General features: G+C 39.5%; 1 protein-coding gene across 1 annotated transcript; it reads right to left on the bottom strand.

Annotated features, from left to right (window-relative positions):
* Positions 1-358: 358 nt before the first annotated feature.
* hdgfl2 (HDGF like 2) lies at positions 359-26,753 on the bottom strand. Its single transcript, XM_062027688.1, has 16 exons — positions 26,485-26,753; positions 26,136-26,212; positions 23,039-23,180; positions 22,779-22,976; positions 19,714-19,833; positions 19,565-19,636; positions 17,542-17,728; positions 14,312-14,411; positions 13,349-13,640; positions 13,152-13,270; positions 13,003-13,070; positions 8,485-8,555; positions 8,307-8,408; positions 1,899-2,052; positions 1,754-1,820; positions 359-816 (listed from the first exon to the last, which is right to left on the bottom strand). The coding sequence occupies exons 1-16, from the start codon at positions 26,554-26,556 to the stop codon at positions 696-698; spliced, it is 1,962 nt and encodes a 653-aa protein (XP_061883672.1). The 5' UTR covers positions 26,557-26,753; the 3' UTR covers positions 359-695.
* Between the last annotated feature and the right edge of the window lie 808 nt (positions 26,754-27,561).

Here is a 27,561-nt window from a genome sequence, read left to right as displayed (position 1 = left end):
AAGGTCAGGATGGTGTGAAAGAAGGACACAAAGTATACCAAGGCTTCTTTACACGTGTGACAAAGGTCAGGATGGTGTGAAAGAAGGACACTAAGTATACCAAGGCTTCTTTACACGTGTGACAAAGGTCAGGATGGTGTGAAAGAAGGACACAAAGTATACCAAGGCTTCTTTACACGCGTGACAAAGGTCAGGATGGTGTGAAAGAAGGACACAAAGTATACAAAGGCTTCTTTACACGTGTGACAAAGGTCAGGATGGTGTGAAAGAAGGACACTAAGTATACCAAGGCTTCTTTACACGTGTGACAAAGGTCAGGATGGTGTGAAAGAAGGACACTAAGTATACCAAGGCTTCTTTACACGTGTGACAAAGGTCAGGATGGTGTGAAAGAAGGACACAAAGTATACAAAGGCTTCTTTACACGCGTGACAAAGGTCAGGATGGTGTGAAAGAAGGACACAAAGTATACAAAGGCTTCTTTACACGCGTGACAAAGGTCAGGATGGTGTGAAAGAAGGACACTAAGTATACCAAGGCTTCTTTACACGTGTGACAAAGGTCAGGATGGTGTGAAAGAAGGACACAAAGTATACAAAGGCTTCTTTACACGTGTGACAAAAGGGTCAGAAAGGGTGTCAGACTCCTCCTCTTCCACCGCCTTGGTCCACTGCACTGCTCTTTCCTTCCTCCTTTTAACTCTCCACTGGGGACGCTCGTGTCTCTGCAGAGATGTCGTTGTTGTTGTCGTTGTTGTTGTTGTCGTTGTTAGCTTGGGCAAAGTCGTTGGTCTGGGGCGGACTGTCGAGGCTGCGCCTGAGGACAAAGTTTGCACAATCTTTCGGACTTTTCAGATGCTTTTTTTTGCGGATTAAAAAACAAAAGTGTTTAAAGTAAAGTTGAATTCTATAAGAAAAGAAGAATTTGTTGTGTTGTGTTTTTGTGGCTTATTTCTAGTCATGGCAATTATCATTCATACCTGGTAGGTGTAGCAATTGTGTTATTTATATGACACGTTTGTAATGTGCCGTACACACCATGGCTTTTGACTGGTAGATGTATCTGTCACTTATACTACACAGAGTGGCTGTTATCAACAATAACTGGCCGGTGGAACAACTGCATAAATAGTATGAAACCTCTATGTTGCACAGGAGCAAGCGCACCGTGGCTTTTGACAGGTTGATGTGGATTATTTTGAATCTTTTTCATTTATGCTATGCACTGTGGCAATTATCATTAATACCTGGCAAGTGGAGCAATTGTATGAATTATGTTGCACACCAAGACTTTTGATCGGTAAATGTGGATGACTTTGATTATTTGTAATTTCTGTTACACAAGGTGGCAAATATCCTTAATAACTGGCAAGTGGAGCAATTGCATTAAGGATATGACACCTCTGTGTTGCACAGGAGCAAGCCTGTTAGCGCACCATCACTTTTGACTGGTAGATTACTTTGAGTATTGTAATTTCACATAAGGCGGCTGTTATCATTAATAACTGGCAGGTGGAACAATCACATGAATGATACGACATGTCTGCGTTGCACACGTGATTGTGGCCAAGCAAGTGTACCTTGGCTTTTGACAGGGTGAGGTGGATTATTTTGAGTTTTTTCCTTTGCATAATGCAAAGTGACTGTTATCATGAAGAACTTGCAGATGGAACAATTGCATGAACTATAAGACAGGCAAGCGCACCTGAGCAAGTGAGTGTGTGTTATTTAGAGTGGTTGATTGAAAGACTCACCTGATTGGACTAGAAGCAGCGTGGTCATCTTCCACTTCCTCTCCTTTCTGTCTGGACTCTCCATTGACTGCGGTGGAATGGAGCCATTTGCATCTTTTAGGAATACAGTAGTGCTCCTTTGCATGAGCAGATCAAAGTGTTCCACCTGTGTCTTGCTCCTCCTCCTCCTTCTCCTTCTCCTTCTCCTCGCCTTTGGGCTTGGCTGCCACCTCTGCTTTGCCCACAAAGCGCAGCTTGAGTTTGTTGTAGACCTGACTGGCCTTCTCCATCACCGCCTGGCTGGCTTTGTAGCGGCGGATCTGCAGCAGACAAGACAACATACATTTTACACAGCAATTTCAAAGCTCGGTTGGTTGAGCGGCCGTGCCAGCAACTTCAGGGTTGCAGGTTCGATCCCCGCTTCCGCCATCCTAGTCGGTGCCGTTGTGTCCTTGGGCAAGGTACTTGACCCACCTGCTCCCAGTGCCACCCACACTGCTTTAAATGGAACTTACATATTGGTTTCACTATGTAAAGCGCTTTGAGTCACGAGAGAAAAGCGCTATATAAATATAATTCACTTCACCACATACTGACAAACAGATATACATTTTATTATATTATTATTTTATATATAATATACTTTACTACTAATGTGAACACAGATCATATGATGCCCTTTAATTCTTCTTGTTTTTTACACTTTAGGTTGAATTTGCTCACTTCAGTGGACAAGGAGTCAGTCAGTGTGAGGCAACTCATCAAGTCATGAGCGTCAAAGGTGTCATCAAGTCATCGAGTCATGGTCCATACAGTGTGAGTGTCAAGTCATCAAGTCATGGTCCATACAGTGGGAGTGTCAAAGGTGTCATCAAGTCATGGTCCATACAGTGGGAGTGTCAAAGGTGTCATCAAGTCATGGTCCATACAGTGGGAGTGTCAAAGGTGTCATCAAGTCATGGTCCATACAGTGGGAGTGTCAAAGGTGTCATCAAGTCATGGTCCATACAGTGGGAGTGTCAAGTCATCAAGTCATGGTCCATACAGTGGGAGTGTCAAAGGTGTCATCAAGTCATGGTCCATACAGTGGGAGTGTCAAAGGTGTCATCAAGTCATGGTCCATACAGTGGGAGTGTCAAAGGTGTCATCAAGTCATGGTCCATACAGTGGGAGTGTCAAGTCATCAAGTCATGGTCCATACAGTGGGAGTGTCAAGTCATCAAGTCATGGTCCATACAGTGGGAGTGTCAAGTCATCAAGTCATGGTCCATACAGTGGGAGTGTCAAGTCATCAAGTCATGGTCCATACAGTGGGAGTGTCAAGTCATCAAGTCATGGTCCATACAGTGGGAGTGTCAAGTCATCAAGTCATGGTCCATACAGTGGGAGTGTCAAAGGTGTCATCAAGTCATGGTCCATACAGTGGGAGTGTCAAGTCATCAAGTCATGGTCCATACAGTGGGAGTGTCAAAGGTGTCATCAAGTCATGGTCCATACAGTGGGAGTGTCAAGTCATCAAGTCATGGTCCATACAGTGGGAGTGTCAAAGGTGTCATCAAGTCATGGTCCATACAGTGGGAGTGTCAAAGGTTTCATCAAGTCATGGTCCATACAGTGGGAGTGTCAAGTCATCAAGTCATGGTCCATACAGTGGGAGTGTCAAAGGTGTCATCAAGTCATGGTCCATACAGTGGGAGTGTCAAAGGTGTCATCAAGTCATGGTCCATACAGTGGGAGTGTCAAGTCATCAAGTCATGGTCCATACAGTGTGAGTGTCAAGTCATCAAGTCATGGTCCATACAGTGGGAGTGTCAAAGGTGTCATCAAGTCATGGTCCATACAGTGTGAGTGTCAAAGGTGTCATCAAGTCATGGTCCATACAGTGGGAGTGTCAAAGGTGTCATCAAGTCATGGTCCATACAGTGGGAGTGTCAAGTCATCAAGTCATGGTCCATACAGTGGGAGTGTCAAAGGTGTCATCAAGTCATGGTCCATACAGTGTGAGTGTCAAGTCATCAAGTCATGGTCCATACAGTGGGAGTGTCAAGTCATCAAGTCATGGTCCATACAGTGGGAGTGTCAAGTCATCAAGTCATGGTCCATACAGTGGGAGTGTCAAAGGTGTCATCAAGTCATGGTCCATACAGTGGGAGTGTCAAGTCATCAAGTCATGGTCCATACAGTGGGAGTGTCAAAGGTGTCATCAAGTCATGGTCCATACAGTGGGAGTGTCAAGTCATCAAGTCATGGTCCATACAGTGGGAGTGTCAAAGGTGTCATCAAGTCATGGTCCATACAGTGGGAGTGTCAAGTCATCAAGTCATGGTCCATACAGTGGGAGTGTCAAGTCATCAAGTCATGGTCCATACAGTGGGAGTGTCAAAGGTGTCATCAAGTCATGGTCCATACAGTGGGAGTGTCAAGTCATCAAGTCATGGTCCATACAGTGGGAGTGTCAAAGGTTTCATCAAGTCATGGTCCATACAGTGGGAGTGTCAAGTCATCAAGTCATGGTCCATACAGTGGGAGTGTCAAAGGTGTCATCAAGTCATGGTCCATACAGTGGGAGTGTCAAAGGTGTCATCAAGTCATGGTCCATACAGTGGGAGTGTCAAGTCATCAAGTCATGGTCCATACAGTGTGAGTGTCAAGTCATCAAGTCATGGTCCATACAGTGGGAGTGTCAAAGGTGTCATCAAGTCATGGTCCATACAGTGTGAGTGTCAAAGGTGTCATCAAGTCATGGTCCATACAGTGGGAGTGTCAAAGGTGTCATCAAGTCATGGTCCATACAGTGGGAGTGTCAAGTCATCAAGTCATGGTCCATACAGTGTGAGTGTCAAGTCATCAAGTCATGGTCCATACAGTGGGAGTGTCAAGTCATCAAGTCATGGTCCATACAGTGGGAGTGTCAAGTCATCAAGTCATGGTCCATACAGTGTGAGTGTCAAGTTATCAAGTCATGGTCCATACAGTGTGAGTGTCAAAGGTGTCATCAAGTCATGGTCCATACAGTGGGAGTGTCAAAGGTGTCATCAAGTCATGGTCCATACAGTGGGAGTGTCAAAGGTGTCATCAAGTCATGGTCCATACAGTGGGAGTGTCAAAGGTGTCATCAAGTCATGGTCCATACAGTGGGAGTGTCAAGTCATCAAGTCATGGTCCATACAGTGGGAGTGTCAAGTCATCAAGTCATGGTCCATACAGTGGGAGTGTCAAAGGTGTCATCAAGTCATGGTCCATACAGTGGGAGTGTCAAAGGTGTCATCAAGTCATGGTCCATACAGTGGGAGTGTCAAAGGTGTCATCAAGTCATGGTCCATACAGTGGGAGTGTCAAAGGTGTCATCAAGTCATGGTCCATACAGTGGGAGTGTCAAGTCATCAAGTCATGGTCCATACAGTGGGAGTGTCAAAGGTGTCATCAAGTCATGGTCCATACAGTGTGAGTGTCAAGTCATCAAGTCATGGTCCATACAGTGGGAGTGTCAAGTCATCAAGTCATGGTCCATACAGTGGGAGTGTCAAGTCATCAAGTCATGGTCCATACAGTGGGAGTGTCAAAGGTGTCATCAAGTCATGGTCCATACAGTGGGAGTGTCAAGTCATCAAGTCATGGTCCATACAGTGGGAGTGTCAAAGGTGTCATCAAGTCATGGTCCATACAGTGGGAGTGTCAAGTCATCAAGTCATGGTCCATACAGTGGGAGTGTCAAGTCATCAAGTCATGGTCCATACAGTGGGAGTGTCAAAGGTGTCATCAAGTCATGGTCCATACAGTGGGAGTGTCAAGTCATCAAGTCATGGTCCATACAGTGGGAGTGTCAAAGGTGTCATCAAGTCATGGTCCATACAGTGTGAGTGTCAAGTCATCAAGTCATGGTCCATACAGTGTGAGTGTCAAGTCATCAAGTCATGGTCCATACAGTGGGAGTGTCAAGTCATCAAGTCATGGTCCATACAGTGGGAGTGTCAAAGGTGTCATCAAGTCATGGTCCATACAGTGTGAGTGTCAAGTCATCAAGTCATGGTCCATACAGTGGGAGTGTCAAGTCATCAAGTCATGGTCCATACAGTGGGAGTGTCAAGTCATCAAGTCATGGTCCATACAGTGTGAGTGTCAAGTTATCAAGTCATGGTCCATACAGTGGGAGTGTCAAGTTATCAAGTCATGGTCCATACAGTGTGAGTGTCAAGTTATCAAGTCATGGTCCATACAGTGGGAGTGTCAAGTCATCAAGTCATGTCAGAGGCAGCTCAGTATGTCAACAAAGCAGCAGAAGCTAGTTAGCTCTCGGTGATGACGGTGTGTTAGCACTTATAATAAGAATATTGCTAATACTTGCTTAGTATTCAGGTCACAACATGTAAATGGAGCATTCTTGGCGGTTTTTGGATGTTTTGAGAGGGCTTTATGGGTGGAATACATTACTCCCATTAACTACATTGTTAGCCACCTCCTACTTGCCATATTTGACACATTAGAATGCATAAAAAAGAAAAACATACGTGTTCTTGTACACATTAGGATTGTGATTGATAGGCAAAATTCCCCTTTTTAGCAGGTTCCAGTGTAATGATGCTGTCAATAAAACCTTTTGATGGGGACAGACTATTTCTATTTCCATTAGTTGTATGGAAAACCTGCATCAGATTGGTATAAAAAGTATACTTGATGCTAAAACCAAGCACCTTCCAAACAACAAAATGTTGCAACATTTTAGGAATGTGAAGCTTTTTGTCGTCTTTTGAAACATGCTGAATATGTGTTGAACACAGTGGAGGAGATACCTTTTTAACACACCTTTTTAACATGCTGAATATGTGTTGAACACAGTGGAGGAGATACCTTTTTAACACACCTTTTTAACATGCTGAATATGTGTTGAACACAGTGGAGGAGATACCTTTTTAACACACCTTTTTAACATGCTGAATATGTGTTGAACACAGTGGAGGAGATACCTTTTTAACACACCTTTTTAACATGCTGAATATGTATGTTGCAGTGTTGAACACAGTGGAGGAGATACCTTTTTAACACACCTTTTTAACATGCTGAATATGTGTTGAACACAGTGGAGGAGATACCTTTTTAACACACCTTTTTAACATGCTGAATATGTGTTGAACACAGTGGAGGAGATACCTTTTTAACACACCTTTTTAACATGCTGAATATGTGTTGAACACAGTGGAGGAGATACCTTTTTAACACACCTTTTTAACATGCTGAATATGTGTTGAACACAGTGGAGGAGATACCTTTTTAACACACCTTTTTAACATGCTGAATATGTGTTGAACACAGTGGAGGAGATACCTTTTTAACACACCTTTTTAACATGCTGAATATGTATGTTGCAGTGTTCAACACAGTGGGAGGAGATACCTTTTTAACACACCTTTTTTAACATGCTGAATATGTATGTTGCAGTGTTGAACACAGCGGAGGAGATACCTTTTTAACACACCTTTTTAACATGCTGAATATGTATGTTGCAGTGTTGAACACAGTGGAGGAGATACCTTTTTAACACACCTTTTTTAACATGCTGAATATGTATGTTGCAGTGTTGAACACAACGGAGGAGATACCTTTTTAACACACCTTTTTAACTTTTATAAAATGTTGAATATGTATGTTGCCGTGTTGAACACAGTGGAGGAGATACCTTTTTAACACACCTTTTTAACATGCTGAATATGTATGTTGCAGTGTTCAACACAGTGGGAGGAGATACCTTTTTAACACACCTTTTTTAACATGCTGAATATGTATGTTGCCGTGTTGAACACAGTGGAGGAGATACCTTTTTAACCCACCTTTTTAACATGCTGAATATGTATGTTGCAGTGTTGAACACAGTGGAGGAGATACCTTTTTAACACACCTTTTTTAACATGCTGAATATGTATGTTGCAGTGTTGAACACAGTGGAGGAGATACCTTTTTAACACACCTTTTTTAACATGCTGAATATGTATGTTGCAGTGTTGAACACAGTGGAGGAGATACCTTTTTAACACACCTTTTTTAACATGCTGAATATGTATGTTGCAGTGTTGAACACAGTGGAGGAGATACCTTTTTAACACACCTTTTTTAACATGCTGAATATGTATGTTGCAGTGTTGAACACAGTGGAGGAGATACCTTTTTAACACACCTTTTTAACTTCTATAAAATGTTGAATATGTATGTTGCAGTGTTGAACACAGTGGAGGAGATACCTTTTTAACACACCTTTTTAACATGCTGAATAATTATGTTGCAGTGTTCAACACAGTGGAAGAGATACCTTTTTAACACACCTTTTTAACATGCTGAATATGTATGTTGCAGTGTTCAACACAGTGGAGGAGATACCTTTTTAACACACCTTTTTAACATGCTGAATATTTATGTTGCAGTGTTCAACACAGTGGAAGAGATACCTTTTTAACACACCTTTTTAACATGCTGAATATGTATGTTGCAGTGTTCAACACAGTGGAGGAGATACCTTTTTAACACACCTTTTTAACATGCTGAATATGTATGTTGCAGTGTTCAACACAGTGGGAGGAGCTACCTTTTTAAGCGTGGCGATGAGATCGGCGTTCTTGTGCAGGATCTGGCTGGTGACAGGCAAGACTTCAAGCTCCTCCAGGGCCTGGAGACACTTCTCAATGTCCTGCAGGTTCAAAAAGACATCAGAGGCCTTGCAGCATTTTTTACTGGCTGACGTGATTGTGTGAGACCAAACTTACGGGGTTGTCCACTTTCAGTGCAAACTTAATATCTGTGTGGAGTTTCTGAAGTTTCTCCTCTGGCGACGCTTCTGAAACGAGGAACAGTCAAATCAACTTTGCATTTTACTTCATGAGGACGAGCAATACAGTACAGGCCACACACCTTCTCCTCATTCAATGTGTTGTCTTTATTTACATTGTAGATTGTCACATCAAAACTATGAATGAACACATGTGGAGTTATGTACTTCACAAAAAAAGGCAAAATAACTGAAAACATGTTTTATATAAAGTTAAAGTACAAATGATTGTCACACACACACTAGGTGTGGCGAAATTATTCTCTGCATTTGACCCCTCACCCTTGATCATCCCCTGGGAGGTGAGGGGAGCAGTGAGCAGCAGCGGTGGCCGCGCCCGGGAATCATTTTTGGTGATTTAACCCCCAATTCCAACCCTTGATGCTGAGTGCCGAGCAGGGAGGTAACAGCTCCCATTTTTATAGTCTTTGCTCTGACTCGGCCGGGGTTTGAACTCACAACCTACCCATCTCAGGTCGGACACTAACCACTAGATCACTGAGTATATTGTAGTTTCTTCAAAATAGCCACCCTTTGCTCTGATTACTGCTTTGCACACTCTTGGCATTCTCTCCATGAGCTTCAAGAGGTAGTCACCTGAAATGGTTTTGACTTCACAGGTGTGATAGTTTTGATGTGACAATCTACAATGTAAATAGTCATGAAAATAAAGAAAAGGCATTGAAATGAGAAGGTGTGTATTCCTTGCTCTAATTATTCACATGATTTAACTGAATTACAATAGGAACACATTTGAGTCAAAGCACAGCACTGTGCACACACACACACACACACACACACACACACACACACACACACTCACAAAACATTGATGTTCAACATAACAGAAGATGGACACAGTCGTCCTTTGCAAGTTTGCGGCTTCACTCCATCGCTCTTTTTAGGGGGTTTCAAGTATTTTTGGGCAAAATTCTGCATTTTCAAGTATAAAAATGGCTAAATGAACTAAAAACATCAATACTACAGGAGCAAGGTTTCCCCGACATGTAAACTATCGTGGCGGAAAACACTTTTTTTTAACACAAAAACCAATGGATGTACCGTATATTGTCTATTATTTATGTACTATTGGCTATAATAAGTTTGAAAAACACCTTAAATATCAAAAATGTTCCTCATTGCTTAATTTGGAGAAAACAAAAGTGTGCATCTTAGTGGCCTGTCAGAAGCGCATCAGTTGTCATGTTAAAGTAAGGAGAGGAAGTTGAAGAGAAAGGTATTTTAAGCTAATTAATGCATTTCTTGTTTAAACTACCATAAATCATTTGACATTACTAGCGACAATAACGTCTAACTTTACGCTGTGTTTGTGTCTTACAACCTCCGTTTGGACATCAATGTGTGGAGTGTGCATGTGTGGCTTTTCTCCAGGTACTCCAGTTTCCTCCCACATTGCAAAAAGATGTATGTTAGCTTCATTGGAGACTGCAAATTGTCCATAGATATGAATGTGAGTGTGAGGGATTGTCTATCTGTGCCCTGCGATTGGCCATGCTCATTTGAGTTAGCTGGTCTATGAGCTAGTCCATTGTACGCTAGCATTAAGTTAAGTTAAAGTACCAATGATTGTCACACACACGCTAGCGGCATTAGAGCTTAACCTTAAATTTTGTCTAAGTCTAAGTCTAACCTTCATCCTGCTTAATTGTATTGCTTTTTCCCCCAGTTTATTCCAAATGATATTATGAATCTACCGTGATTCCTACATGTATGTTCGCTTTGTGTGTTCTAATGTACTTTCTTTAGTGTGGTTAGGTATACAGTGACTTCATTGTGAAGAATATCAACAAAACACCTTAAGTTATTTTTTTTCAAATCTAATTCAAAGGATTGTTTACATATTTGGCAAACTCCAATGCAGCCGGGATAGGCTCCAGCAACACCCGGGACCCCAAGAGGGACAAGCGGTAGAAGATGTACGGGTGGAAATGTCAACATTCAGGGAGGGCGGAGTAAAGTGTTACCTTTTACAATAAGCAACAATTGAAACTGCATTGCACAAAGAGAGCAGTCTACCAAGTCAAATTCCTTGTGTTATATTATAGCTGATTGAGATTCTGATGATATAAGAAAAATAATTGTATTAATGGTTTTATTAATAACACTAATATTTGTTTTTAAATATACATAAAACATTTGTTGAACCTTTTCAAAGAAAATATGTGCATCATTACAATTCAAAAATGATCCTGTCATACAGTATATGATGATGTCATATTGACCACGCCCCCACCACCTCCTATATAGTGGCAATCTAGGGGAAACTGAGTAGTATTGGCCACTAAATGACCAATAAGAGCACAGCATTCAGCATCGTGGCCACTGATTGGCTCAGTCTCAAGTAGCATTACGTTATTGGATTATAAAGAGGACTACCGTATTTTTCGGACTATAAGTGGCAGTTTTTTTCATAGTTTGGCCGGGGGTGCGACTTATACTCAGGAGCGACTTATGTGTGAAATGATTAACACATTACCGTAAAATATCAAATAATATTATTGATGTCATTGACGTAAGAGACTAGACGTATAAGATTTCATGGGATTTAGCGATTAGGAGTGACAGATTGTTTGGTAAACGTATAGCATGTTCTATATGTTATAGTTATTTGAATGACTCTTACCATAATATGTTACGTTAACATAGCAGTTGGTTATTTATGCCTCATATAACGTACACTTATTCAGCCTGTTGTTCACTATTCTTGATTTATTTTAAATTGCCTTTCAAATGTCTATTCTTGCTGTTGGCTTTTATCAAATACATTTCCCCCAAAAATGCGACTTATATATGTTTTTTTCCTTCTTTATTATGCATTTTCGGCAGGTGCGACTTATACTCCAGTGCGACTTATACTCCGAAAAATACGGTATATATATATATATATATATATATATATAAAAACAAAGGTTCTGTACCAGAAAAAGGGATTACCAATACATGTACCAGGAGGGTTTCGCCAACATGTATTTGATCAGCAGAATAAAAACCACCACACCTTCAAAATATATATATATTTTTTTTAAATCAACATTTTTTTTCACATGAAAACAAATTTAAGTAGCGGTAATATATTGTGTAAATGGATACACTGCATATAGTCTAATATTAACGTACTATTGGCCATAATAAGTTGGAAAAACATCTTAAATATCGTAATAATACTACTACTACTACTACTACTAATAATAATAATAATAATAATATCGTAAAAATGTTCCTCTGTGCTTTATTTTGAAAAAAACTAAACAATTGCCTGCCAGGAGTGCTTTCGCTAACCATGCACCTTTCCGTACAGACTTGGCAACCGGCAAAAGTAAGAACAGAATTTTGAAGATAAACTACCACATAACTTTACGCTGTGTGCCGGTGCGTCTTCCAACCTCCGTTTGGACATGTGTGTGCGTGTGTGGCTTCCTTCCCACATTCCAAATATATGCATGTTAGGTTAATGGAAGACACATTGTCCATAGGTATGAATGATTGTCTATGTACAGTACAGTATGTGTCCTGCGATTGGCCATGCTCATTTTCGTTAAGCCTGTCAATGAGCTGGTGCATTATACCATTGCCTACGCAGTGGCCTAGTGGTTAGAGTGTCCGCCCTGAGATGGGTAGGTTGTGAGTTCAAACCCCGGCCGAGTCATACCAAAGACTATAAAAATGGGAGCCATTACCTCCCTGCTCGGCACTCAGCATCAAGGCTTGGAATTGGGGGTTAAATCACCAAAAATGATTCCCGGGCGCAGCCACCGCTGCTGCTCACTGCTCCCCTCACCTCCCAGGGGATGATCAGGGGTGATGGGTCAAATGCAGAGAATAATTTCGCCAATGTGACAATCATTGGTACTTTAACTTTATACGTTAGCATTAAGCTAGTGGCATTAGACCCAACCTTCATCCTGTATAATTACATTGCTTATTTGCAGTTTATTCCAAATTGTATAATCAATTCAACGTGATTCCAACAATTATGTGCAACTCTTGTACAATATATGTACTTTCCTTAGCGTGCATAGTTTTACAGTTACTTATTTGTGGGGAATGTCAAAACTTTATTTTTTTTCATCTCTAATTCAAAGGACTGTTTACATATTTAGCAAACTAAATTCCAACATTCATGAAGGGCAGAATAACAGATTTGTATTTAAATATATGTAAAACATTTGTTTAGCCTTTTAAAATATATATATATGCATCATTGCCATTCAAATAACTCATGATGTCATAAACATGTGATTTCATAGCCACGCCCCCACCGCCACATATAAGGTGGCAATCTGACTAGGACGCCCTAAGTATATCTACTTTTTGAGTTTGTTTAGAATATCTCAAATTCAGCCACTGAATTCCTATGATTAGAAAACAATATTACCAAACTCCCTCAGTGAAACTTGTCAAGTTTAAGGCAATGTCCAAACGAGAAAAGACATACCTTTTTTCTTCTCTACTTTCTTGGGTGGAGGCCTCTCTGATTTGTGTTTGGGTTTTTCCGGCTTCGACCTACAGAGAGAGAGAGCAAGCATCTTTTAGGCCTCCCCTTTTATGACGTGTCTCGCGCCGGTCTTGTGACGGTGTGCTCACCTGGTTCTGGATCTTTCCTCCGAATGTTTGGCCTTCTTCTCTTTCAGCACTTTCTCCTTCCTCTCCTTCTTTATTCTGCCTTTGTTTTGGTTGTTGGACTTCTTGGCTGGTTTCTTCACCTTTACCAATAAGGACAAGTGCAAGACTGATCTTGTTGCAATCTGTGTGGTTTAAAAAAAAACAAAAAAAACAAGTACCTCGGCTGACGGTGGAGAATCTGAGTCCGAAGGCGCCGGGATGGGCGCCGGAGGAGGTTTCTTGGACCTCTTCAACGGGTGATCGTCGACGCCTTCTTCCGAGCTGCTGCTGTCGCTGTCGCTGGCCTTCTTCACCTCTTTTTCTCTTTTCCGCTTCTCCTCCTCCTCCTTCTCCCGCTCCCGTAGCCTCCGCAGCTCCTCCGCCTCATCCTTTTTCCGCCGCTCCTCCAGCTCCCTCCTGCGTTCCTCGTCCCGTTTCTTCCACTCGCTGATGCGGTCGGGCTCGCTGTCGCTTTGGGGACACGCCACAAAAATGGAGGCACAGTCTCACTTTCAGAGTGCAGATTTTAACCATTGGAATCATTTCTAGAGTTTGAGAACATGCAGCGGGCCACATTAAAGTGTTTATTATGGCAAGGTAGCCCAGGTAACTGTCTTTTTTATGCTGTTTTGCAAGACCCGTGTCACATGACTTCAAACCTGACACCTCATTGGCTGGTCCTGAGACAAGATCGATTGCTTTCAGCCTCAATTTACCCAAAGTGAGTGTTGCTTGATGAAGCAGCACATTTTTCAACACTGAATGACACATTTTTGATACAATACATTTTTGAGCACTGATTTTTTACAGTGAATATTTATGTATTCTTTTTTTTACACTGAATTATTTATGTAGTAAATTTTTATACACTGATTTTTTTTTTCAATGACATATTTAGCATAATTTGATTTTTTTTTAAAATTCAGTTGTGAAGTGAAGTGTATTATATTTATATAGCGCTTTTCTCTAGTGACTCGAAGCTAGTGAAACCCAATATCTAAGTTACATTTAAACCAGTGTGGGTGGCACTGACAGTTGACAAAATTCAAACAGAAAAAATGAAGTTGAATAAATTCAGTGTCAAAAAAAAGCTTTAGTAACCAAGACACCAATCAAACTCCACAGCGGGGCAGCAGGCTCACCTGTCGCTGTCTGACGACGATGACGATGCTGCTGCTGCCGCCGCACGTTTTGGAGGCACAGCTTTGGGTTTCCTTGACCGAGGCTTGGGTGCAGGTTTCTCTGTGGAAGGAAGGATACGGTCGTGTGAAAAAATGATGAGATAAAACCATATCAATGTACACTGAACTAAAATATAAATGCAACACTTTTGTTTTTGCTCCAATTTGTTATGACTTGAACTCTATAAGATCTTCAACTTTGACTAAATACACAAAAGACCTATTCCTCTCAAATATGTCAAACCCCACACTGCCCTTCCTGAATCCGAGGTTGGACTATCCGGCGTAACCTCCTCTCCAGAACACCTGAATAGACCTTACCTGGAAGGCTGAGGAGTGTAATCCTACGATAGTTGGAACACACCCTCCGTTCCTGTTCCTAAAGAAAGGAACCACCACCCCGGTCTGCCAATCCAGAGGTACCGCCCGTGATGTCCACGCAATTTTGCAGAGTCTTGTCAACCAAGACAGCCCCACAGCATCCACAGCTTTAAGGAACTCCGGGCGGATCTCATCCAGAGGAGCTTTTTAACTACCTCAGCCCCAGAAATAGGAGAGACCACCACAGATTCTCCAGGCAATGTTTCCTCATAGAACAACGTGTTGGTGGGATTGAGGAGGTCTTTGAAGTATTCCGTCCACAACATCTGCAGTCGAGGTCAGCAACACACCATCCTCACCATACACGGTGTTGACAGTGCACTGCATCCCCTTCCTGGGGCAGCGGATGGTGGTCCAGAATTGCTTCGAAGTCGTCCGGAAGTTGTTTTCCATGGCTTCCCCAAACTTCTCCCATGTCTGAGCCTCCAGCTCCGGCTGAATACCGGGAGTTTGTCAGGAGAAGGGAGGTTGTCGGGAGAGGCGCTGAATACCGGGATTCTCCCGCTAAAAACGGGAGGGTTGGCAAGTATGCATTAATACCTTTATAAAATAATATTAGTAAAAAAAAAAAATTCTGAAGAATAATGCATTTTTCCAATAGACTGTCTTCATCTGCTCCTCTTTTCAAAAAGGACAGTATTTTGACAATAGTTCATGTGAACATATATTTTATATACATACTTATACATTTGTTTATTGATTTACAAATAATGGTCACTAATTATTTTAAATCTTCTTCTGATTAAGATACTTAAGTGCTGCCCGCCAGCCTCTTCAATTTGGCCCAAGAGACGTCATGAGTTCAACAGCGGAGTGCTTGCAAACTGATCTTAAATAACAGGCGGTCTCTGAATGTGACATATTGGTTTGTGAACAATGTGAGTAAATCAGATCAATGGCCTTTGAAATAATAGCACAGCATTTACTTCTATTACACAACTAACCTCAACACACATGGCCACATATAACAACCTGCTCACTGAACTTTGTGGATATTATGAAAAACGTCCTAACATCATAACATTTTCTAAATTACACCCATTTAAATCTATTAGAGTGCATGATGGGAAAAATGTAAAACATTCTCTCCACATGTATCCATGTTTGGCGCATTTTTGCTGCCTATTTCTGATTGATTACAACATTTTAAGAAGGTTAAATATATATCTATCATATATCTATCATATTTAGATTAAGATTAAGATTAAATATATATCTATCATATTTATATAATAAGCGCACGCACACACACACACACACACACACACACACACACACACACACACACACACACACACACACACACACACACACACACACACACACACACACAGTTAATTTACATGCAGTCGGCTTTCAGCCCCCGGTCAAATTCTTTTAGCCCAATGCAACCCTCCTAGTTATAATGTGAATATGACTTGTCTTTTTTTATGCTGCTATAAAAATTGTGACGTTTAGGGGATCACTCTCTCTCTCTCTCTCTCTGCAAATAAAGTAAAACAAAAAACATTAAAAAAAATAAAACCTCTGCCTTGTTTGAATACTTAGGCCTACTACGTTATTGTATTTTAATGTTGGTTATTAGGGTGGTACTTGGTAAAAAAAGAGTTTGAGAACCACTGACCTAGACTGAAATGTGTGCTGAATGGAAATACCAAAAATTCATCATTTGACAGCACTGCTGTTCTTTTCAGGATGTAAAAATGTTGACTATTGTTATGTATGAGCATATTTATAAACACGGTATTGCTTGTTTTGATGTATTATAGAACACTGCTGTTCTTTTTTGATTGTTTGGTTACCATTAGTATTATTAGCTTACAATGGCATTCTTTTTGTATTGTTTCAGTTTCGTAAATTCACCAAAGTGTCACAGTGGATTCAATGAGTCTGTTTAGCTGATTGGAGAGCTAGCTTCCACAGCTGGTGTGTCCATGACTTCTGTTTTGTTTGATCAGCCGTTTTACTGCCGTGTTACTGACCCCATTTGGAAACAATTAAGGTACACTACCGTTCAAAAGTTTGGGGTCACATGTAAATGTCCTTATTTTTGAAGGAAAAGCACTGTACTTTTCAATGAAGATAACTTTAAACTAGTCTTAACTTTACAGAAATACACTCTATACATTGCTAATGTGGTAAATGACTATTCTAGCTGCAAATGTCTGCTTTTTGGTGCAATATCTACATAGGTGTATAGAGGCCCATTTCCAGCAACTATCACTCCAGTGTTCTAATGGTACAATGTGTTTGCTCATTGGCTCAGAAGGCTAATTGATGATTAGAAAACCCTTGTGCAATCATGTTCACACATCTGAAAACACTTTAGCTCGTTACAGAAGCTACAAAACTGACCTTCTTTTGAGCAGATTGAGTTTCTGGAGCATCACATTTGTGGGCTCAATTAAACGCTCAAAATGGCCAGAAAAAGAGAACTTTCATCTGAAACTCGACAGTATTCTTGTTCTTAGAAATGAAGGCTATTCCACAAAATTGTTTGGGTGACCCCAAACTTTTGAACTGTAGTGTATGTCAATAAACATTTACAGAATCTTTGTGTGTAAATAACTCGTTTCGCAAAGTATATATCTGCGATTTATAGTCCGGTGTGGCTAATATCCAGAAAATGTGGTACTTATTGGCACCTGCTTCTGCATATATCAGTTGATATCAGTATTGGATATCAGTATATGGGTAAGAAAGGCCATATGGAGCATCTCTATCTTTTAGTGTGCAGCTGTCAAGGGTGTGCTGATTTGATTAAGCATCAAGGCAAAATGATGGTAATGGAACTTATCTTTCAAACTCACCTGCCGCTTTTTTCCGTGCCTGGGGAGCTTTGCGGGGAGGCGGGTCCGATTCCGAGTCAGACTTGGAACCGGACTGTGACTCAGAACCAGACACGGCCGGTCGAGGCTTCTCGTCCTCCGAGTCGCTGTCAGCTGCTTTTTTCTCCGAGGCAGATCCTGAGTCTGAATCTGAGTTGGATGAATCTTTCTGCATCGTGACAAAATAAAACACAACAAACTTGTGTTAGTAATGTCGGCTTAAAAAAAACTCCAATGATTGTTCTGCATTCTTCATGGGAGGTCCCGGAAGCACAGTTAACAAATACCCTTTTAATGGCAATTAATATGTAAATACATATTTATTTATAAATTAATTGCAGTTAAAAAGTATATATACTAAATATACAATATATAAATGATATGTAAATATATATTCATAAATTCATTGCATTTAAAAGGTATACATATTACATTTACGATGTATAAATTATGTATATATGTATGTAAATTTACATATTGATTGCTAATAAAAAGATCCTCATGAATAGAAAGCATGAAAATATTCCATCAAGTCAAAAACATGGCACGCTCGCTCAATCCACAATACATTCATGCACGTAATAAAGTCAAAGACTTCATGCAACAGGCCAGGGCCGGGTTAGTGTAGCCAGCTCGTCCTGGCCGGTAAGTGTCGCTGGGGGACAATCAAGTGTCAACAACAGAGCAGCATTAATTACAAATGACATGTTCATTGTTCGTTAGGGGTGCTCAAAAAATCGATTCACATCCAAATCGTGATTTTTATTCATTTTAATTCTAAATTGATTCTTAATTTTTGAGAATTAATTTTTAAAATACGAGAAAAAAGGTTTCTAAAAAATATTTTCAAGAAAAAAAATGAGGATGAAAAACATCAAATAACTTAATATTATTATTATTACCCTATTATTAGCATTGCTACTGGTGATTGTATTTATTTTTGGTTTCACTTTCTTTAGTGATGTATTTAAAAAGTATTGTGTTTGTAAGAAGGGACGAGTACTTTCCTGCTGGTCCTACCTCATATCCAACAGTGCCATGTTACGCGTGGACACCACGCCCGGTTGCCGGCTCTTCGCACTTGGTGATCACTTCAGCAGCACTGAGAGTGGACTCAGCCTTGCCATTTTCAACGCCAACAAATTAATTGACTAAGTTGAGTAAGGCTACACTTTTCCAAAAATGCGCTAGCTTGATGCTAATATACGTTGGCTATAGGGCTGCAACTAACAACTAATTTGATAATCAATTACTCTGTCGATTATTACTTCGATTTATCGATTAATAATCGGATAAAAGAGAAACTACATTTCTATCCTTTCCAGTATTTTATTGGGGAAAAAACAGCATACTGGCACCATACTTATTTTGATTATTGTTTCTCAGCTGTTTGTAAATGTTGCAGTTTATTTAAAAAAATTAAATTAAATTAAATTAAATTTTAAAACAAATAAAAAGTATTCTCTGCGCATGCGCATAGCATAGATCCAACGAATCGATGACTAAACTAATCGCCAACTATTTCAATCATCGATTTTAATCGATTTAATCGATTAGTAGTTGCAGCCCTAGTTGGCTTTGCTATTGACAAACAATTGGGGCGGCATAGCTCGGTTGGTAGAGTGGCCGTGCCAGCAACTTGAGGGTTCCAGGTTCGATCCCTGCTTCCGCCATCCTAGTCACTGCCGTTGTGTCATTGGGCAAGACACTTTACCCACCTGCTCTCAGTGCCACCCACACTGCTTTAAATGGAACTTAGATATTGGGTTTCACTATGTAAAGCGCTTTGAGTCACTAGAGAAAAGCGCTATATAAATATAATTCCCTTAATCAGCAATTTTACATGGTGCTTTCAACACCTCCAAATTTCTTCATGAAAACTTCAATCAACATTTACAATCAAACAGCTGGTGTGTAATAAGTAAACCCTTACAGTATTAACACTTTTAGGGCACAACAAAAGACTAGCCAAGGAAAACTATACACTGTTGTGCGAATCATTTACCTTTTTCTTTGTTCTGCCTGCTGCCTTCTTTGCGCCTCGTCCTGTTGCTGTTTTCTTCTCAGGAGTAAAATCCTGTTGCAGAAAACACACATGAAACAATTAGTGCCTTCATTGGACCTTAGCGGGGTCGTACCAGTGACGTTCACCACCTGGTCACTGTTTTTGCCAGAGTCCGACTCTGAAGGCGTGGCTTCTGACTCTGACGGGGTGCCGCTCTCCGCGTCTCTGTCGCTTGACGAGCGGCGAGTCTTTTTTGGGGGAGGAGGACGCTGCAAGACAACACGGAAGCATTAAATGTGAGGTACCGTGCGGACCCAAATATACGACTAGAACAGCCCGACTTGGATGGCTCGTCTTATAATCGGATTCTAGAAATTCATACGTGCCAACCAGGAGGTGGCGCCAAACGATTGAAAGTTTTCCTCCCACCACTCACACGTGACAACAGGGGAAAGAGTCTCAAATGTTATTAGTTACCAACCAAGAAGGAGTTAGGATTCGGAATACTTTTGAAAAGTGGTACCGCATTTTTCGGAGTATAAGTCGCACCGGAGTATAAGTCGCACCGGCCGAAAATGCATAATAAAGAAGGAAAAAAACATATATAAGTCGCACTGGAGTATAAGTGGCATTTTTGGGGGAAATGTATTTGATAAAAGCCAACAGCAAGAATAGACATTTGAAAGGCAATTTAAAATGTCTAAAGAATAGTGAACAACAGGCTGAATAAGTGTACGTTATATGAGGCATAAATAACCAACTGCTATGTTAACGTAACATATTATGGTAAGAGTCATTCAAATAACTATAACATATAGAACATGCTATACGTTTACTGTCACTCCTAATTGCTAAATCCCATGAAATCTTATACGTCTAGTCTCTTACGTGAATGACATCAATAATATTATTTGATATTTTACGCTAATGTGTTCATCATTTCACACATAAGTCGCTCCTGAGTATAAGTCGCACCCCCGGCCAAACTATGAAAAAAACTGCGATTTATAGTCCGAAAAATACGGTACTTAAAAAATTAAAACATGCTTTTTTTATTTTTTATACATTTTTGTTACAAGCTGATGAAGCAGAATATTAATTGAAATACTTCATTCGATTAAATAAAATGATAAGTAAGTAGATATATACAGTATAAAGATAGATACTTAATCCATATCAATAAAAAATATGTTCGATAAAACTTTCGATCATTTTTGTTTTCTTCTTCGTCGGAAGAAACCGGATTTTGCAAAGTTGCATGGACAAAGGCACCCGCTCTCTGGTAACCGAGCAACGCAGGAAGTGATCGCTGATCAGTGGGAGTGACACGCTAACAGCCAATCAGGTGACAGTATCAACTATCATGCGCCATCTTGTTGACTCTTTGAGTGAGAAGAGAAAGTAAAAATGAGTGTTGCAGAGAGCGAAGACATTTTCCATAAAACAGGAAGGGGGAGTCCGGAGAACAAAGGCCTAGTCAGATATCAAAAACATTTTGGGGGAGGAATTATTGACAATGAGAGTAATTTTTATTTTGAAATTAATTTAAAAATGACTTATGTCAAGCAAGGCAAACGGGCTGGTGCTTCAGCAGAGGTTATTACCATCTACTTCACAATGTTGAATGCTAAATACATTTTGTATCTGCTGATGTAGTTCTGTTATAGTACCGGATTTTTCGGAGTATAAATCGCTCCGGAGTATAAGTCGCACCGGCCAAAAATGCATAACAAAGAAGGAAAAAATCTTATATAAGTCGCACTGGAGTATAAGTCGCATTTTTGGGGTAAATGTATTTGATAAAAGCCAACAGCAAGAATAGACATTTGAAAGGCAATTTAAAATGTGTAAAGAATAGTGAACAACAGGCTGAATAAGTGTACGTTATATGAGGCATAAATAACCAACTGCTATGTTAACCTCACATATTATGGTAAGAGTCATTCAAATAACTATAACATATAGAACATGCTATACGTTTACTGTCACTCCTAATCGCTAAATCCCATGAAATCTTATACGTCTAGTCTCTTACGTCAATAATATTATTGGATATTTGACGCTAATGTGTTAGTCATTTCACACATAAGTCGCTCCTGAGTATAAGTCGCACCCCCGGCCAAACTATGAAAAAAACTGCGACTTATAGTCCGAAAAATACGGTAGTTAAAAAAAAAAAGGCCGATACAGATGTACGGCAAAATACCAAATAACGGCGCCGACAATTGGCCCGGCTGATAATTGGTCGATCTCTAAATAAAAGATGTTGACGATAATAATAAAGCTGATATGCAGGCTACTTTTTTCTTCAAAAAAATACATACATTGTTTTGGTTTTGAAAAGTGGAAACTACCAAAATGTTTGTTGGATATTTTGACTGCAGCTATGAGTAGAAAAAGTGATTGTATTTTCAGGACTACAGATGTAAGCTGCACCCACTTCATTTTCGGGGGAAAATTTGTTTTCCCATATAGCCGCAGATATATAACTTGTGAAATGAGTTATTTACACAAACATTGTGTAAATGTTTATTTACACACCTTAATTATTTCCAAACGATACTTGTAACACGGCAGTAAAACATCTGTTCAAGCAAAACAGAAGTCATGGTCATGGGCCAACTAGCTGCGGAAGCTAGCTCTCCAATCAGCTAAACAGACTTAATAACTGCAGGGTGACGTTTTGGGGAATTTATTGAGGAATTTGTGTAAGTGACACAATACAAAAAGAATGCAAGAAAAATAATACTAACGCTGACACTCGTAAACGTATTAGCTAATGCTAACGACGCTGGCTTCATTAAATTATGGTAGCACATACAAATATGCATGAAGACACAGACATGGGATGGTTTAGTAAGTAAGAATTGTTTCAGTTGAGCATAAAACGCAAAAAACCTTGCTTGGCTTGATGAATGAAGAATCCTTCTGAGTAAAAACACTATGGACGACTTATAAGACGGAACGGCACTTCTACTTCGGGTTCAAAGCTCTAAACACAAGAGCACTGCAGTGAGCAAACCCGTCCAAAAGACAGCGCCATAGCACAAACAATAACACACCTTCTCAGTGTATTTACCTGTATTTTTTTAACTATTTGTACTATTATTATTATGAAATCCATAAATTAGCCGCACTGTTTTATAAGTCACAGGGTTCAAGTGTAGGGAAAATACACTTGTAGTCCAGAATTGTAGGTAATGTAAACATTTACCTTAGTAGGCTGCGGTTTACGCTTCACGCCGCCGCCTCCTCCTCCTCCCTTTCCTCGGTCTTCACCGGCAGAATCCGAGTCAGCCTCGCTTGCAGAGTCCACCTTCTTGGGCACGGGGGCTTCTTCTTCATCGTCCTCCTCGTTGTCATCGCTTCCTCCGCCGGCATTGTTGCCTTCGCTGTCAGACGAGCTGGGGGGCTGAGGACACAGCAAGTAGGGGTCAGTCCGTGGTCAGCATGTGGCCTGGAAGAGACGCTCACCACAGGTGGAGCGCTGTAGGAAGCGTGTGGATTGTTCTGGATCTCCCACAAGCCTTCGTTGAAGCCTTTCCTTTTGTTGGGCTTTCCGTAGCGATCTTTACACTTTTCATAGGCAAAAAGATCCTTGGCTGCCAGAAACGCGCTGCGGGAGAAAAGAATGTTACAAAGGCAGCGTGTGGTTTCCCTCACTTCTACAACAACCTTTTGGATTCATGCACCATTCATCTATGATTATTACAGACTCAGCAAACAATTATCTTCATAATGTAGTTTATTTTAGTAATCCATCCATTAGTTTGTTCCATTAATCAAGTAATCGGTAAAACACACTTTGTAGCCTCAATACGTACTTCAGGGAAAATAGTTGAAAATAAATATTTTTCTATCTGCCATAACCTTCATTACCTTTTTTTTTTTTTGCCTTCTAGGTAACATATTCTACCTTTCATTTACCTATTATGTACCTTATTGTATCTTTTATTTACCTTCATATTTCTTCTTTTACCATTTATTTACCTTATATATTTCTTATTTTACCTTTTATTTGCCTTCTATTTAACTTATTTTACCTTTAATTTACCTTATTTTATCATGTATTTATTTGACCTTTTATAGTTCTTTTACCTTATATTCACCCTGTATATTCCTTATATTATCTTTAAACTACCTTCTATTTAACTTCTATTTAATTCCTTCTTTTACACACGAGGTACCTTCTTTTAACGATATGTTACCTTTTCTTTTCTATTCATTTTACCTTTTATTTACCTTCTATTCAACTTGTTTATTAACATTTGACCTTGTATTTACCTTCTATTTAACTTATTTTACCTTTTATCTACATTCTATGCATCTTTTTTAAAGCTTATTTTACCTTCTAATTAGCCTTCTTTTACCTTCAATTTACCTTTTTTTAACCTTTTACCTTTTATGTAACTTAATTGACCTTTTACTAGCTAATCTTAGCTTCTTTTACATTTTATTTACCTTCTATGTACCTTATTTTGCATTTAATTTACTTTTCCTACCTTCTATGTATCATATTTTACCTTCTATGTACCTTCTTTTACCTTTTAGGTAACTGTTTTTTACCCATTATGTACCATCTTTTACCATTTATGTACCTTCTTTTACCTTTCATTTACCTTTTTTTTTTTACCTTGTATTTACTTATTTCACATTTGTTTACCGTTTACTTTCTTCTACCTTCTATTAAATTAGATTTACCTTATTTTATGCGTCCTGGATTTATCAATTTGTACTAATTACACTGAACGATTAATCAAAGCAAAATCATTTAAAATTGAAGCTTTTTTCGAATCAGATGAATTGATTGAATGGAGTAATCGTTGCAGCCCAAATATAAATATAAATAACAGCCCTTTTACGGTAGCGGAAATTGCACCCCCTAGTGGTCTTTTCATAGAGGGCAGGTGCCATCTTTGCTTAATTACTATTTATTAATTAAAACATGAATTGAATTACTTCAGAAGTAATTAAAAAAATAATTTAGAAGCAAAACAACTACAAAAAAATAAAGTAATACGCCTAGTTAAAAGGTACTACATTAATTTAAAGGGAATCGATCCATTTTAAGGAATATTTCGATTTAAGAAGGGCAGACTTTATTTCAAGAGTAACGCTTTTAATGACAAGGACCTTAAACGTTTAGTCTGTCTGCCCGTCTGCGGCGTCCTCGCCATCAAAACAAGAATGGCGGATAGCTACGGTGGCTGAGAAAGGTCACAACAAACACAAACGCGACAAAACAATATAAGTTGCAACACAACCACTTTCAGATACAGCAATATTGCAAAAGCCACAACAAATACAAACGCCACGACACAATAATATAAAGCCACAACACAACTTTAAGCCACAAAGGATGTGAACGAGTTACGGCGACGGACCAACTTCCTCAACACAGTATAATAGTATTATTAATAAAGTAAAAAAAGTTATTCATGACTGAAAAAGTTGTCACATACTTTTTCATCTTCGTTTATTACACCGTTTTAAACATTCCGTCCCAGGAAGTCGTTAAGTCAAAACTTGTCCACTGTCACTTCTGCTGCACCTTTGTGTTGTTGTGTTTTGGCTTATAGTTTTTGTGTTGTGGCGTTTATATTTGTTGTGACTTTCCTCTGCTACTGTAGCTGTTTATGAATATAAGAGTAGTAGCAGGCCCAACCACTGCTCATTCATTTTTTATGTCAATTTGTTATGTAATTTTATTATTTCTATGGCAAAAAACAACAGCAAAAGTAGCTATATCTGTATCATGAATCAATTTAAGTGGACCCCGACTTAAACAAGTTGAAAAACTTATTGGGGTGTTACCATTTAGTGGTCAATTGTACGGAATATGTACTGTACTGTGCAACCTACTAATAAAAGTCTCAATCAATCAATCAAAGCAGGTACTGTCAATTCAACCTGAAGAAATGTTGGTTGCACTTTATTTTTGATATTAATATTGTATCATTTTATGTTGAAAAACAAAAGCAGAGGTAGGAGGTAAATATACTGTCACAATGTTGATTATTGTACTTTTATTGAAAATTGCTTGAATATTGAAAATGAAAATTCCACCTAAACTTTATTCAAAAAAGATCAGCCATTAATTGTTGTATACTTGCTTGTTTGTAGAAGCGAATGCATCAGCCATTAATTATTGTATACTTGCTTGTTCGTATCCATAAGTCATGTATACATCATTCCCTTATGTGAAATAACAGGAGTATGGGAAACTGCAAATGCACTGTCCAGTATCCACAATTTAATGATATATTATTTACTTTTGCTAAAAAGTTACTAAATCGATTTCAACTCACTGAATCGTGTCGGATCGTATCGTTCTAAAAAAATAACATCGCCCCTGAATCTTATTGGCAACCACAAATTCTGAATGAATGGAAGTCAAAACGAATGGTTACACCCCTAACATATAAAGTTTGTTTTAGTCGTGCAAAATTTCAAAAATATCTTTGAAACATTTACTGATTATTGCAGGGCTTTTTAAATAAAATACGGAATTGAAAATGTTCTAGCATTCGATAGAGAAACATGAAACAGGTGGGATGAAATTGTCTCTTACGTTTCATGAGTTCCAAAGAAGAAAATTGGAATTTTATTAGGTGGAGGTTTCACTGCTCCATCAGCCACGTCTTCAATCTGGGACAAACAAGACGACGTCGCATCAATTGAAGGCAAAGATAGTTAGAAAAGGATGGTTGGGTTTCAAATCCTGCATATATTCTGCTGAAGAAAATGAAACAAGGTTGTGCAAATATGTTGCACGTCACTTGCAAAATAACGTTAGCTTGACTGATGATGTTTAAAAGCCGACATCGTCGCATGCAAATGGAGCTTTTTGCAAGATTGCATGCATGATGATGATGTAGAATGTGTTGTTAGGACACTTGCATGGATGCTAGCTGGCTTACCCTGGCTGGCCAATGGGGGTAGCCCTTCATTTTAGCGAACACCAGGTCTCCGGGCTTGAAGCTGTGCGGCATTTTCCCGCTTCCGTCGCTCACCTACAATCACAAATAGAAATAAATAAGCGGCCTTTTGTGTGTCGCTCCCTGCTCGGAGTCGACAGGTACGACGCGAAAAGCCGAAAACGACGCAGCTAGCTTCGGAAGCTAATGGTGTACTATGCTAATATGCTAACGTTACCGCGAGAAGACACCAGCCGAGTGAAGCCACTGACTTCCGGTGACGCTTTGTTGACACGCTTCAAAATAAAAGGACTTCTGGTTTGGAGTTTAAAAAGTTAAACAAAAATAGGTTATATATACATGCTACATAAACAATGTATGAATACATTAGATATCTATATATCTTATAAATTGTATCTCTGTTGCTGCAGCAGCAGAGAGTTTATTCTGTCTTGACACTTTGTATTGATATTTTGTATTACATTCTTCCCTTAAATGATCATGTTTACAGTGATTGATTTATATGTATTTTTTATGTATGTCGCTTTGGATAAAAGCGTCTGCCAAATACTTCAACATAAACATATACACTACCGTTCAAAAGTTTGGGGTCACATGTAAATGTCCTTATTTTTGAAGGAAAAGCACTGTACTTTTCAATGAAGATAACTTTAAGGGAATAAGCGGTAGAAAATGGATGGATGGATAGTCTTAACTTTACAGAAATATACTCTATACATTGCTAATGTGGTAAATGACTATTCTAGCTGCAAATGTCTGCTTTTTGGTGCAATATCTACATAGGTGTATAGAGGCCCATTTCCAGCAACTATCACTCCAGTGTTCTAATGGTACAATGTGTTTGCTCATTGGCTCAGAAGGCTAATTGATGATTAGAAAACCCTTGTGCAATCATGTTCACACATCTGAAAACACTTTAGTTCGTTACAGAAGCTACAAAACTGACCTTCCTTTGAGCACATTGAGTTTCTGGAGCATCACATTTGTGGGCTCAATTAAACGCTCAAAATGGCCAGAAAAAGAGAACTTTCATCTGAAACTCGACAGTCTATTCTTGTT

The sequence above is a fragment of the Entelurus aequoreus genome, linkage group LG19, assembly GCF_033978785.1.
Source record: "Entelurus aequoreus isolate RoL-2023_Sb linkage group LG19, RoL_Eaeq_v1.1, whole genome shotgun sequence".
Taxonomy (NCBI): Eukaryota; Metazoa; Chordata; class Actinopteri; order Syngnathiformes; family Syngnathidae; genus Entelurus; species Entelurus aequoreus.
The sequence above is the reverse complement of the archived record's forward strand: the minus strand, read 5'-3'. Positions and strand labels throughout refer to the sequence as shown.

Excerpts from the sequence above, each read along its gene's own strand:
- hdgfl2 (XM_062027688.1), bottom strand. The coding sequence starts at position 26,556 with ATGCCGCACAGCTTCAAGCCCGGAGACCTGGTGTTCGCTAAAATGAAG. Across the intron at positions 8,556-13,002 it reads GAAAGTAGAGAAGAAAAAAG|AAGCGTCGCCAGAGGAGAAA; the intron begins GTATGTCTTTTC and ends TCCTCGTTTCAG. Across the intron at positions 1,821-1,898 it reads GGAGGAGGAGCAAGACACAG|TCAATGGAGAGTCCAGACAG; the intron begins GTGGAACACTTT and ends ATTCCACCGCAG.